Source organism: Monodelphis domestica, chromosome 8, assembly GCF_027887165.1.
Source record: "Monodelphis domestica isolate mMonDom1 chromosome 8, mMonDom1.pri, whole genome shotgun sequence".
In the NCBI taxonomy this organism is placed as follows: Eukaryota; Metazoa; Chordata; class Mammalia; order Didelphimorphia; family Didelphidae; genus Monodelphis; species Monodelphis domestica.
Genome location: NC_077234.1, coordinates 223,905,985 through 223,921,945, shown reverse-complemented (window position 1 = coordinate 223,921,945; position 15,961 = coordinate 223,905,985). Strand labels below are relative to the sequence as shown.

Here is a 15,961-nt window from a genome sequence, read left to right as displayed (position 1 = left end):
TGTGTTCATTCTTATACTCAGGCTTTCCAGCTGGGAAGGACCTAAGAGAACTGGCATTCATAATGGTACTATTACCTTCCTGAATTTTATGCTGCATTCATGTTATGATGGAGCACTGGGGTATGATACCTTGAGGGAAAGTAGCAAATGCAGGAAGAAAAAATGTCTATTTTTATTATATATTACCTCAGAGAATATGCCATGCTAGCCATATTAAACAAGAAGCAAAAAAAGAAAAAGTAGCCACAGTCCTAACTATTGAATGTGAAGAAGATGCTATATAAATGTGAGTTATTATTCTGATTATATCCAGGAAATATACTCTTCTGAATCTTACCAGGAACAGAGATCTCTATCCGTCCATTTCTTTAACCTTTGCAGTGCTTCCAGCCAACTGTCTGAGGATAATGTTATCAGTAATTAGCTGATCTCTTCTTCCTCACCATTTACCTTCTCTAGCCTATAACAATCCTTTCAAAATAAATTGCAAGGTTGATTAAATTTTCACTTTTCCTCCTTGTTTAATTAGAAAGAAGCTCAAAATAAAAGCCAAGATGATGTCAATGTCATATTCTGCAAACAAAACAATGTGGCTGGTCTAAAGCCAGTTTTCAAAGCTTCAGAGAGTGTCAGAGCAAGGCATATTTATTCTGTGAAAATAAGATGCAGAAATGCCTTTGTAAGATAGTTGCTACTGATGAAACTTGGCAGGCATGAAATAGGACCACAGACATAGATACCTGCCAGAACAATTCTTACATTCAAATTATTAAAGTTAAGATTTAAAATGCTGTAATTTTAAAGGATTTTTTCTCTTCTGTCTATTGTCTTCCTTCAGCCAGTAAAAAAAAATATTATGACAACAATGCTCTTTTTCCTAAAGTTCTCAGAAAACTGAAAATGTGAATTTATGGAGAAGCCACATTTTTGCCTGACTTATGGAAAGGAAGATAATATGTGTGAATGTTACTGATAACGTGTTTAATTTTTAAATACAGGCAGTTGAGAAATGTCAACACTCCTATTGCTCTAAATTATAATCAGTGTTGTGTCTGCTAAGTTAACACTTCTGAATAAATTAAAACCCTGCTTTGTGCAATGAGTATCTATTTCCAGGGATCACAGTCTGAACTTTGAGATCAGCAGTCGAAACGTAGACAATGGTTAGAGAATAAAGACCCATTCTTGTTCTGCAGGGTAATATTCTTAATTAATGTAAGTGCTCTAGATCTAGCATGCACCTTATCTTTTTCCTCCTCTCTGGGAGGCAGGGCTAAAGCAGGGGCATGGAAGGATGAAGGGATTCCCTGCGAATTCCTGAAAGAAATTTTTTTCTCCCAAATATTCAGGCTTAAATGAATGGTAAGAATAGAAAATCAGTGAGTCTCTGATTCCTACTTGTTCCTATCCTTTGACTCATAGACCTCAAGAAGTAAATGAAAGAGACTTAAAAAGATCATAAAGATCATCACTTTTAAACTCCAAAGACTGTTTGGTGGTGTGAACAACTCTCTGAATATAATGTGTTTTAGAAGTGTGGAAAGGACAAGTATCAGGGCTCCCTCTACATTCTTTTACCCCTACATGAACCTGCAGAAGATTTCTTCTCACCATGGAATTTTTATGTGACTTCTTTCTCATCCATAAATCCCAGAACCAAATTCCCATATTTCTAAAAAGCACAATAGATATTTCTATTTTTTAATTTTTTTGGATTTTCTTCCCTCTTAGTTGTTTTGGGAGTAATTACATGGAGGGATTCAAAAATGCAATAGAGATTAAAAGAATACACTAAACTCATAGGATCATAGCTTTAAAACTGGAGGTTTTAGAGGTTTTCTAATCCAACCTCCTCATTTTATAGATAATGAAAGTGAGGCCCAAAAAACTCAGGAAGATTTTTAAAGGTCAAGCACATGATAAACATATCTAGGATTGAAACAACCCAGGTCTTCTAAGCCTAAACTTGTAGCCCTTTTCAATGGACAATAATGAAAAATAAGATAATCTGTTCATATTTTCAGATATTTTCATGTTTTTGGATAATTGAGACAACTAGGCCTGGGATTTAGCGTGGTATGTGGGAATTCAATAGAAAAATTCAGAAAAAATAATTAAGTGGGCACACACACTGAACTTATTTTGTCTGGGGGAAGCATTGTGTAATGGATAGTGAAAGTTCATTGAACCTTGGACTAAGAACAACCTGCTCAAACATGTCCTAGTTGAATGACTTTGGGCAAGTCATCTAAATTTTCTAAAAGAAAGTTTCTTCACATGTAAGATGAGGATATTATGATGTGCCCTACTGACCTCACAGAGTTGTTGAGAAAATTGCTTTGATAGATTTTAAAAGCTATATAAATGAGTTATTATCAAAGCTAGGATTGGTGGCAATTACTATTCCGCTCAGTATAATACAACTACTAATGGTCATCTGTGGAAGTGATTTATACCTTTAAAAGTCTCAGCTTCTAGAAAGACAATAAGTTATGTTAAGAATGTATATTTTAAGGAAAAGGTGAAAGTCATAAATAAAATTCCTCAGTGTCAACCATTAACTTCATTAGAAGAATAGGACAGTGTTATAAAAAATAAAACAAACCTTTATCTTCTGCCTTACAATCAATAGTAAGTGTAGGTTCCAAGGCAGAAAAGCACTAAGCAATTAGTGTTAAGTGAACTGTCCAGGGTCACACAGTAAGGAAGTAACTGATGTCATATTTGAACCCAGGACCTCTTGTCTTTAGGCCTTGCTTTCTATCCACTGAGCCATCTCTGCCCCGAGAATAGTATTTTTTAAATGTTCCTATTCATTATCTATGACTGGGTTGTTGGAGGGGTTTTATGCTATTTGTTCTTAATGTGGAAATCAATATCCCTGCAACAATATCTTTTAATCTTTTTTAAATTATTTTATTAATTATAGTTTATTTTATTATTATTTTTATTATATAATATATATTAATTATATTAATATTTTTTGTTTTATATTAAGGTAAATACCTTAATATTAATGTGGTGGTTCAGTACAAAGATTGTTGGATTTAGAGGGCCTCAGTTCAAAATCCAGCTCTATCACTTACTACCTGTGCAACCCTGAGAAGTCTCTTAACCTATGCGAGCCTTAACTTCTTCAACTGTAGCATGAGATCCTTGAACTAGATTACTTCTAAAATCTGTGATGCAAAGAAAAATCCAAACTGGAGAGCTAATGGTTTCCACTGTTTTTATCCATTACCAAAGGAAAATGGAATAACCAGAGAGCTCCCTCCTCAAGCTATTTGCCCACAAACTCATGATATCAAGTTCTCAAGGGGTTGCTGCACTTAAGTGAATGAAATGTCAATTTTTAGATAGCATCTTCAATCCAACTACCATTCATTCTTTAAACTTTGTGTTTATAAAATGGAAAACATTAGCATATTTAAATTAGAAAACTTCAAATCTTAATTTTAGATTTAGCAAAGTAAAAGCATACTACTCTATTAGTAAGAATTGTCACACACTAATTATAATGAGTTATATTTTGGCAAGATTTTAAGGCAGTTGCCATTAAACTGGGGTTCATGAACTACATAAAAACATTTTAATAACTGCATTTTAATATTATCTATTTCCTTTATGTCCTGTATATTTAACATATTTTAAAATATTATTATAAGAAATCCATAATCGGTTTGTACAAAAATATATAGCTGCACTTTTTTGGTGGCAAAATAAAATTGGAAAATGCAAGGATGTCCCTCTTTTGGAGATTGGATGAACAAATTGTGGTATATGGTGGTGATGGAATACTACTGTGCTATAAGGAAGGATGAACTGCTTGATTTCTGTAAGAACTAGAAAGACCTCCATGAACTGATTCAGAGCGAAATGAGCAGAACGAGGAGAACATTGTACACAGTAACTGAAATACTGTGGGATAATTAAATGTAATTGACTTTGCTACTAAAAGTAATGCAATGATTCAGGACAATTCCGAGGGATGTATGAGAAAGAATGTTATCAACATCTAGAAAAAGAAATGTGGGAGTAGAAATCCAAAAGACAACATATGCTTTATCACTTGCTTATATGAGTTTATGATTTGGGGTTTTGTTTTTAAAATATTATTCTATTACAAAAATGAATAATATGGAAATAGGTTTTGAGTGATAATATATGTGTAACCCAGTGGAATTGCTTGCCAACTCTGGGAGGGGGTAGTGAAGAGGGGAAGGAGCCAATAAGAATCATGTAACCATGTAAAAAAATTAATGAATAAATAAAAATTGATTCATAGATATCATAAGATTGTCAAAGGGGTCTGGGACCCAAAATAATTAAAAGAGATAAAAGTGTTCAAAAGGATTTGTTTCCTTGATTTTTTCTTTCCCTACTGAGGTGAAGTCTATTATCAGTTATTCCCACAACTATAGAATATGCCGCTGGTTATTTTTACATAGTTCCACAATTTTGGCAACCTTGAAAAGAGAATTATACTTGGGCGGGTCTTTATTAGTCAATCCCTTGCAATTTATGGGTTGTCATCACCTACTAGATATTTTCCTGAAGATTCAAAACCTCATTATTCATCTTGCACTCAAGTAAACAGTGGCTTGTAATGGAAACTATTTCATCCTTTCACTGTCTGGATCTGCTTGAATAACAAAATTGTTCATTAACCTATGGTGACTGAATATCAGTCCCTGCCAAGAGTCATTGGATAATACCGTCAGGCTGGACTTCACTTTTTATGAGTAGTTAAATTGAAAAAAATTGAGCAAAAAAAGCTATCTGTCCATGTTCTAAAATATTGCCAATCATTCTGAGCCAATATTGAAATTCAGATATGCTAATACTAAAGTCAATGACATGTTGTTTTTCAAAATATTATAAATGCTCATGTTTCTATAGTAAAAAGTATAGTTCATATTTATATGACATTTCAAGGTTCTACTTTAAGAACTCTTCTCACTATAATCATATGAACAAAGAACCAGAAATATTGTACCATTTGATAGATTAAAAAACTCAGTCTCAAAGAGTTTTAGATGGCTTGCCCAGGGTCACATTTCTGGTTAAGTGGCCTTCATTTGTTTCTAAATCCAGTGCTTTTCTCATTATGGCAGGTATATTAAGCACCCTTTTCACAAATCCAATCACTGTGAAATATAATGCTTAACTTAAAATAACTTTCAATAGGAACTTTTAAGAGTTTCATGTAAAATCAAACAAAACAAAAACAGCAACAGCTAATAAACTATTTGAAATGTTCAAAAGAATACTTGAAATAAAGGAGAATCTCATCTAAATTAAAACTTAATATACCCCTTGGGTTCTTAAATGTTGTGACGTGTTGGGGATTCAGAAATGAAAAATACTGTCTGGATATTTAAAGAATGTTTACAAATCAAAATAAATGCTATGTGAGTAGGGACTTGTAATATGTATCTTTTTTTTTTTCAGCTGTTATACCCCTTTGATCATATTCCCCAGTGGATAGACTGAATAACCTGTCGAATTTTCTTTCAGTTCTATTAGTCTATGAAGTGTGTCTTCACCAAGATACCTACTCAGGAAATTATTTTAAAAAACATCACTTCCCTTCACCTAAGCAATGCCCTCTGCAAAAAGCCTTCACTTCCAAGGAAAGGCAAAGGGATTGGAAGAGAGAGAAGAGGACTGACAGGAAACAGAGTGAAGAACAATAGGTCCAAAGTTCCAAAACTCATTGGAGAAGAACAGGGAATCAGAGAGCATATTACTTGAGCTGTGTGAAACAAACAAGTCTCATGCAATATTTTTTTTAGAAAAGCTGGAGGCTGCTTTATCTCCATCATGCTGAAAGTTCATTCAGGTGCTTTACCATGCAGAGAAAGGGCAGAAACAAAGAGGCAGAAGCAGGGGTCTCATCTTGGGGGATAATAGGGAGGAAATAAAGAAGGAGCAATTTTCAAAAGGGGTTGTAACATAAAAGATGTTTCCAAACTTTAATCAAGGTTACAGAACAGTTTATTGCTATCATGCTGACAGCTCAGTTTATTATTTTGTACCACTGGCAATGATGAAGAGGATCTGGTTCAATAATAAGAGGTAGCAAGCTAGAAAATTTTAAATGGCTATTTCTTTGCTTGTGAAGAGGCAATCAGAATATCCCACTGACATCCACTAGCTCTAATGGGGACAAATAAGAATCATGGATCTCTGTACCCTAAGCTCAAAGGTAACATCGTAATCTTACATCATCACAGGATCAAATCACCAAGGCTAAGTCCAATGTGATTAAAACCTCATCTGCTAGGTAGCCTGTATAAAGAAAGTACTAAATAAATTGGAACCATGCCCTCAGGGTATCCATCAGCAAATACCATGGTGATAATCGCCATGACTGCCAGGTACCAATGAGAGAAGTCATTAGGTTATGCTAAAGGATACTGGGATTGAGCCCTTAATGGTGCACCCTTCCCTGTCAGATGACAGATGGTGTTGTGCTGCCCAAGCAGGAGGCCAGTCCTCAATAATGTACCAGCAACATCTCCCTTACCCCCAGCAACCTCCCAAGCACCTGGAAATCTGGCTGGTTACCAGCTGAAAAGGTAATTTTTCAAGCCCTGGTCACAAAAATCTCTTAATCTAAGTCAATATTTAAAAAAGATTTGCCATTAATGAACTTTTGCTTGACAGTACACTCTCTTGACGCCCTACTTGTACTTCAGAGTAACGGTAATGAACAAATTTGGTCCTGGAAAATAGATAATGAAACATGTATCCTGCTTGGGAAAATGGTCTGGAACTACAATGAGCAAAGTGTCACATCTACTATTTGAATGTTTAAAAAGAGTTCTTTTGAAAATGGCATAGAGAAAACAATTTCATCAGGGGAGAGCTAAGTAACAGGGTCTGTGTAAAAGTATAAATTTGACTTCAGAGGAGTCCAGAGGTGAAGAAACAGCAGAGACTCAGATCATGTCTGACGATCTTTCTATCTTTGGGGAAAGATACAGATTTTTGTTAAAAGAATCCCACATCAACTATATTACACTCACTTAATATTGTGTATCAGGCATGTTTATGTGCAAAAGAAATACATGCATATAGCTCACATTTCACATGTGTATGTTAAAGTATTTAATATTATAAAGTAGAAAGATAAGACATCTAAAATTATTGAAGACAGACAGCTCCTTATATTTTTTCTTTATCATTCTCTACTTGCAATTTTCTTTTTAAGTTCTAGAGCCTGCTGTTCTAATACTGAGCAAAGGCTGATTTATGATTCCTTCATGTATTTCTATTAATAGAATGGGGCTTTAAATAAAAGCTGATTGCATGCAAATTCCACATAATAGACTGTAGCTCTGATGGCTCTAACAGCACACACTGCTAATAAATAAAAGACTACCACTGCTTCTCCTCTACACCCACCTCTCTCCTTAATAGGTGTTTGGTAAATGTCATTCTATTTCTAAAGAAAAAGAAACAGTGAGGGCAGCACATTTAAAAAATGTATGTATTATACATCTGAATCTGAAGTGGAAAATTCACCCTATTCCCTCCCAACCCTTCAAATGATTTATAATTAGATCAGCTTAAAATGCATTTAATCTCCCTTGATAATCCAAATTATTAATCTTCATGCAATTGTGGTAGGACTCATGTAGGAACATATTATAATAAAATGATATGGCACACTAGGAAACAATACAGCAAACCATATGCCTGGGTTTTTTTTTCCTCTTTATTATTCATAAACTACTTCTTTCCTGAAATATTTTCAGGTCAATGTTTCAGTAATTTTTTTTTTCATTAAAGCCCTTCTCAAGCCCACCTTTTTTCCCAGTGATATACTGATATATGTAAATGTGAAATCATTTGTTTATTCTTAACACACAAGGTAGAACTTTGTAGTAAGTAGTCAATTAATGCAACTTAAATTTATTCCCCAAACGGACAGTAACCTGTAGAGGCATCTTTTTTTTTGTCTAAAAGCATTGCCAAAGCAATTATGTTGACAAATGATATCTTGAGTGGACAGCTGGGTAGCTCAGTGTATTGAGAGCCAGGCCCAGAGATGGGAGGTCCTGGGCTCAAATCTGGCCTCAGACACTACCCAGCTGTGTGACCCTGGGCAAGTCACTTGACCCCCATTGCCTAGCCCTTACCACTCTTCTGCCTTGGAGTCAATACACAGTATTGATTCCAATATGGAAGGTAAGGGTTTAAAAAAATGATATCTTGACACTTTTTAATGTCATATAAATTTTAGTTATTATATTATTGTGGTGGTGGTGGTTGTTATTATTATCATTATGCCACCATAATTAATGAGGGGGAAATTCCCAGAGTTGCATAGATTATGTCTTTATATTCATTGTTATTTAGATAACTGCTCAACTCTATACTTTGGTATCTATAGATACTATTTTCAAAATTTTTTATTTTCAATTGGTAGAAAGAAGAGATGATGTGATCACGTGGTAAGGGTGAGATTTTGAACAATGACTCATGTATAACCCAGTGAATTTGCTCATCAGCTCAGGGAGGGGAGGGAGGGAGGAAGGGCTGGAAAGAAAATGAACCATGTAACCATGGGAAAATATTCTAAATTAATTAATTGATTAATTTTTTTTAAATAAAGTATTAGGTAAATGATAAATAAATAGCAAGATCTTTGATGTATTGAAAATAGAATTTGATTTACATATAATTTCTTAAGAAAATGCATAATATATAAAGCCAAGTACTTTGTTGGTTTGTTTAAGGGCTCTAAGTAAGATCAATTCTTACAAATCTTGGAGACTATCCTATTGTTATACTTACTACTGTTCATTTAGAATCATGTCCATTACTTATTGCTGTAAGAACGTGGGATAGATCCCAATTCTACTGCTTAAGAAATCAGAATATGATTTTCATGAAGCTGAAACATTTTATTTCTTCAATTGGTGTTTTTGTTTAAGCAAAGGTAATTAGGAAGATTGGACAAAATGATGCTTTCTAAGTCAAAAAGGCTTTGGGTTCTAGTCCAGCCTCTGACACAAACTGGCTAAATGACTCTAGGCAAGTAATTTAATCTCACAATACTCCTAGGCAACTCTCTTAAGACTATAAATTATGGATGTCCATGTGTGTCAGTGGAGTAAATTTCCACACCAAGATTTCTTCATAGTGATTAAGTTGTTTAATCAGACCTCTGTTCTCTCCACCCCAAATTAAGACATAGTCAACCTGGATATCAGACGCATATGCGTAGACATAACACAAACATGGTTAAATTTTTTACTGAAATGATTGGATAACATGGTTTTCTGCAGGGATAACCTGAGACACCCTTGCTCAGTCAACCAATAAGCATTTATTATTTATTATTTATGTAGCAGACCTTGTGTTAAGTGATGGGGAGACAGCAAAGTCTTAACTTCTACAATATTAGGCATATAGAGTATAATACTTTAACTAAATAGCAAATGAATGGCAAAAACAAGACTAGAAATACAGAGTCCTTCAATTTTCTATTTCATTGCACAACTCACTGAACTATGCATGATGTTATGGTGCTTTCAACAATTATTTGGAGGAACCACAAAACAAAATACAAACATGAACCTGATGTTAAGTAAAATGATTCCCTTTTTCACTGAACCAAATACATTGAAGAAAAAATTCTCTCCACAGAAACTCAAAATTGGATTTTCTCAAGAGAAGGACACTGACCTAGGCTCTCTTTTCTCAAGCCTCACATTTGCTTAGTTAGGAGCAGAAATGTTACCAAAGAGCAGAGCATCTCTGGCTTCAGAGGAGAACACCAAATTGTCTTTGCTGGTTAATTATTTCTATAATAGTAAATTTATTCCACTTGGCCCAGAAATAAGGTGTAGTTAGGGAACAATTACCTTGACAGACCTGCCAAAGCTAAGTTTATAGGCCAAATGAATATGTCATTTCCAAACATTTGAACCCCAACTAACTCACTTTGCTAATAATGTGGTTTTGTTCGCATTTAATTGTTAAAATAATATCTAATAGTAAGTAATAATGATTTGGCACCATTCCCTTATAACTCCATAAATATCTGAAAATACAGTTTTTTTGCAGACACAGATTTATTTCTGGTGATATACCACTATTATATATTTATATATATATATATATTATATTATATATAATAGTGATACTCACTATTCACATGCAAATTTAATATACTTATATGATATTGGCATTTTCTTGTTCTGGACTTGTAATTTGAATGATGGAAACTAGGAAATCAGAGAGAACTATGATGAGGAAATTTCCTTAATCAATGCAAATTAGAACTGGCTCTGCAACTTGTGGCCTTAAAAAGTTCTTTGGTGTAGTTGGGAGTCAATGGCTTGCCCAACATCACCTGGCCAATATATGTCAGAGATGGGATACAAAGGGTTAACATTCTTATCAAACAACATGCCTTCCACTTTAAAAAGCTGTTTTTCTAGGTGGCACAGCAGATAGGGTGCTGGCCTTGAGGGTCCAAGATGGCCCGAGTTCAGCTCCTGCCTCAGAAACTCTGTTGCTATATGATTCTGGGCAAGTCACTGAACTGTCATCAGCATCAGTTTCGTCAACTGTAAAATGAGGGGGTTGAACTAAATGGCTTTTAAAGTCTCTTTTCTCTCTAAAGCTCTGATTCTCATATAGATCTGGGGGTAATATTTTGGACTTTGGGAGGAGTCTCAAAGGAAGGCTTAAAAACCACTTTGAAAAATACATGTTGAAGAACTATAGTAAATGACATACCTATACTCCAATCCATCTCCTCCACAGCATCCCCATATATTCCATGTTTGCTCTTGCCGACAAACTCCTTAGAGGAAAAAAGCGCAGTGTGCACATGAATATAGGATAAGAAAAGAAGGAAGGGTGTCCCGGTGTTCCTAAAAAATACAAACAGAGCAGAAGGACTTTGTTACAGATATGGTTAAGGAAAAAGTTAAAGAAACATATGATGATGTTGCAAAATACCTTTAAAATAAAGCCACGTAATCTAGCCAAAATGTAACAATTTTATTCTTTAAGAAGGAGTAAACTAAAGTATCAAATGTCTGTGACTACCCCAAAAATTCTATAGTTCAGGCAGAAATCTAATGAAAACTTCTTGGTTTCCAATATTATATTCTTCCAGCTACACAGTATCTAACCATAAAATAATACATCCTAAAGTTGGTATTTTTTAGTTGGGGGGATGATGACTTGGGGACAGAGATGAGCATTGAAAAGATACCACTAGATCAAGCTTTTAATTTGATATTATTATACGTTACTTTCTTAAAAGGTAGTTAGACTACACTGCCCATCCATTTCCTCTCAACTTTCACTAGAACAAATTCCCAAACCTTTGGCTTTCTTAGATTTTTGTTGAATTTAATATTGACTGAAATTGGACACAAGGAAATGCTTTATAAATGTGAAGATTCCCACCCCCACTTAAATCATATCTAACTTGTGGCTACTTTTATATCGATAAAATATGCAAAATTTTAGAAAACATTAATTGCCAAAGTTTGAGTCTTTCTTTAGGTACAAAAAATTCAATTCAGCTCCATTAAATAAAAATGTATCAACATCCTATATCATGAATGGCACTGCTTAGATGCTGGGGAGTTTATAAAGATGTGATAAAAGTCAATCCCTTGTCTATAAGGAATTTATAGCCAATTTAAACTCTGGGTCTAACACTTAATAGTTGCAGAGCCACAAACAAGTCCCTTAACTGCTCTGGGCCTTAGTTTTCTCATGTGTCAAATGGAAGGGGGTATTAAACTACCTCAATGTCAATTTGAAGAGAATGCTTTATAGCCTATAAAGTGTCATATACATAGGTGACTTTTTCTTACTATCATTCCCATTGTTGAGATAAGATACAAGATTAAAGATATATAATAGAAACTGACAGCTCTTCAAAATATCTGAAAGCTAGCATTCTGTTAAATTGTTTATTTCCAGATCAAACATCCCTACTCTCTAAAGAGATCTTCATAGGTAGGGTTCTAATCCATTTACTATTTTGTTTGACAACCAGTGGAGAACCTTCATATCATGTTCCTTCCAAAAAATGGTTCCTGGAAATAGATGCAATAGTCTATATGAGGTCAAAATAAAGCAAAACAACTGAACTGTCATTCTGCAGAAGTCTTTTCTTAAATCAGTCTAGTTGCATTAGGTCATAGTTGTTTTTTTTTCTTTTCTTTGTTTCTTCCTTCCTTTGTGTCCCATCCTAATGCTGATTTATATTGATCTTGAAATATTCTGAAACTCCATTTTATTTTTTCCTACACAAATTGCTCTTGAATTACAACTATGTCATCTTGTCTATATACATTTAATTTTTCTGGACTGAAAAAAAAATGTTTGTAAAAAGGAGAAGGGTCTGTTCTTCTCTAAGGAATTGAAGCATGAAGGAGGAAATGCCCCCAGGTTTTGATATTAAGGGTTCTCCAGTAATCTGAGACACTCAAGACTGTGGACTTTATCTAGCAAGGATGAGGGTCACTTGTGCCCTTTTTAAAGATACTTTTCAAGGATAAAATGCTCAAGAGCTATAGAAACCTTGTCTTCATGGGACTTGAATTTTCCAAAATGCATGTGATCTACCTGGGAAGAAAGGGGAAGACACTAAAGGGAGCTAGAGAACGAATTAACCCTCCAACCTCATCTAGACCAGGGGCATGGCTCTAACCCTAGATATAGTCATCTTTTCAGTTTGAAATTGTGTCCTGGAGTAGTGAATGCTAGCTGATCTAAAATGATATCTAGCTGGTTCCAGATAATTTTTGTCATGTATTCAATTCAGGAATTTGGGAACATTAGGTCACTTTTCTCAATGCCTGCATGTACAACAAATCCCCCTAATCAATTTATTCTAGGAATGAGTAATTGCATCATTATTAATTTACTTCTGGAAAGAGCAAAATGATGGATTGTCCTATGCCATTACTCACCATTTCTGTAACTCTACAGAAAAACAATTGTTCCCTAGCCACCACCTCCCTATATATGTTTTCTACCCCTTAAGGATGAAGCCTCCTTTAAGAAAGGAACATTTTCATTTGCTTTTGCATTCCTAGAGGCTAGCCATGTCTGGGAAAAAGTAGTTGCTTAAACAATTGCTTTTTTCATTCATTAATTTAATAGTTCATTCATTCAACCATTCATTCATGTGCCAAATTTTATATTATCTTATTCAATTATGATACAAATTATAGCGGTTCTGTGACAGACATAAGGAGTAAGAGTACTACTGGCTGGGGATTGAAGTCATGGTAGCCTTCATGGCAAATGAACACTGGAAGGAATTCAAAAGGACTTGATGGGATAGGGCAAAGTTGAAGGAACTATATCTAAACATAGGGAACAGCTCAATGAAAGTCTGAGAGTAAATAAGGATAAGAATTGAATAACTGGTTTCCAGTTTGACTATAGCATAAAATAGATGAAAGATGGAAATGTAGGACAAAGCTAGAAAAATCAATTGCAGTCAAATTGCAAGAGTCACATTTTAGGCCAAGAGAATATTCAGTGAGAGCTGTTAAAGGTTTTTGAGGAGAGGAATAAAAGATCAAGAGATGTGCATTAAGAAGATTAAACCTAGCAACAATGAATGGAGTAGCTTGCATGAATGAACAAATGGAAGCAGGAAGATAGATTTAGAGAATTTAGCAATAGGCTTGGCCACAGGGTTTAAACTAGGGAGATCATAATAGGAAAAGTTTTGAGCACTTGTATATGTCTCCTAATCTCTTCAAAGGTGCCAAAAAAAATTAGATACATTCTTTTATATCTAATTGGCATTTGGGAACTGCACCTACTATTAAACCTTAGCAATGCATAATAGGTTCAATTTTCACCTTTTAACATGAAAGAGTACCTGCAATTCTTTTCCTTCTTTTTTTCCTTTCTAGATCATCATATATCTAGACGAAGGAGAGAATAACTTGACAGAATAATGACAGTCTTCCTGGATGTGAAGAGAAATTTAATTTGTATGTCTACTTCACAATTCAGGTATTCACAAGTTTCAGGGAATATGTATGAGAGTTTCTGGCCCAGAGAATAAAAACAGGACCTGACCCAATCCATCTCCATTCTATTCCTTCCCAGGCATAGCTCAGATGAGTCTGTGCAGGACAGAAATTTGTTTGTTTTTTCAGTCTCTGAGTTAAGGGTTAAAGGACTCATTGTGTTTAGTGACTTTTATAAAAGTTGGCTCACATTTGCTGTTCCAAAAGTTATTATTTAAACTACTGTTAACCTCATTTATTCCCACTCCTAATCTATACCTCTTCCTATTAGGTACCAAGACATGGTATCCCCAGATATTTTTTTAAGGTAAAATAGCCTTTTTAATTAAAAAGTTGTAACTATGGAATGTGTAATATGTGAGTGCCAAGTGAGTGATGTCTTACTCAAATACTCCACTATTCCAGAGATGGGTGATCTCAGCAGTAAGGATATTCCCATCACTGATTCCCTTCACAATGCACAAGCTATCCACTGGTCACGCCCCTCTTGCTATGTCACTGACTCATCTTTTTCAGTCCTAAATTTTATCTACTACGAGACTTCTCCTACTTAATCCTCTGTTTGTAAAGTATTGAAATCTGTTTAAGCCACCCTCCACCACCATGTGCCTCTCCATGGCACTTCTCCAGTTTTGATATTTCAGAAACATATGATGGCTTATAGTGATAAAAACTAACATTTAAAACCACTCTTTTAAACAAACTATAAAAATCATTGTATTTGCATTATCTTTTTATAGATCCTCATAACAATACTATGATGTGGGAAAAATAAATATTTTTATCTATACTTTATATTTGGGGAAGCAAAGGCAAGACCCAAATCTATTTCATTATGATTCCAAAGCTGGCTTTCTGGCCACAAGTCTATAAGGGTTCTTATTTTAGTTTTCTGTAGTAATTATTGACTCATCTATAAAGGTGCCAAAAACTCAAAAGGAATATATATCTTCTGGTCATTCAGAAAGAAACATCTATTCATAGTGCTGACACTTCATTTCCAATATATTCCCTAATATTTACTGTCCATAAAATGGGCCAAGATCACTGGAGTTGAGTTTTTAAGTCCTCCATACCCTTCTTTCTCTTGGACTCAATAGGTGGCTATATCTAAAGACAACTGCATAACAGAGATAATCACTCAGTATAAAAATATATTAAACGGCAATTGTATAAGATTATGTTATGAGGACTAAATTGCTTCCTCAAACTCTGATATAATAGTTAACCAATTATTTCAGTTTGTCCTCATGAACAATTGATGTTTATTAAAAAGACATGATATTTCCAAACAAATTTAGTACATTATATTTTATTTTGAAAATAAAAACAGGTCTGAAAAATGAGTTATTTTCTGACTAAAGAAACTGAGGCTTGAAAAAATTATAAGATTTGCCCCAATATTAAAGTGGATTCAAACTTGTCTTTCTGACTTCATGTCCTCTTACTGCTGCCTCTAAAGAACAGTAGCATAATAAATTTTGCTGTAATTGTTTTTATCTGGAATATGTTTTATCTAACAGTTTTGAAATAAAGAGGAGGAAGAGGATAATAATATAGGCAAGAGCAACAAAAGAACATAGTATTTTGGACCCTAATTTAAAAATGCAAGCTAAGAGTAAGAAAACTACAATAACAGCAAAAACAGGTATAGATGGCACAGAAAGCAGAGAAAAACCACCATCATCAAAATCAGCTGAGAAGAACTGAGCTAGGGATAAGAATATCAAGTGCTATGACAGCATCAAAGCCATGGCCAGAGAACCTTAGTAATTCTGCCTTGTTGTCAGTTCAGATTTCAAGGAAAGGCATTAAGGGCAAAAAATCGCTTACTACAAAAACTTGTCAAATACTATTCTGAAATCTTTGTAGTAAACGTGAGTTTCTCATTCAAAAAGCTCCACTTATCACATATATGAACC

The 15,961-nt window shown here is 34.4% G+C and overlaps 1 protein-coding gene across 4 annotated transcripts in view; it reads right to left on the bottom strand.

Moving 5' to 3' along the window:
* The window catches only part of STS (steroid sulfatase), a 180,137-nt gene that overhangs the window by 66,616 nt on the left and 97,560 nt on the right, over positions 1–15,961 (bottom strand). For all 4 annotated transcript variants that reach the window (XM_007500950.3, XM_056807753.1, XM_056807754.1 and 1 more), the window contains exon 6: positions 10,759–10,895. In XM_007500950.3, coding sequence (XP_007501012.1) covers positions 10,759–10,895 — 137 coding nt within the window. The remainder of the gene's footprint in view (positions 1–10,758; positions 10,896–15,961) is intronic.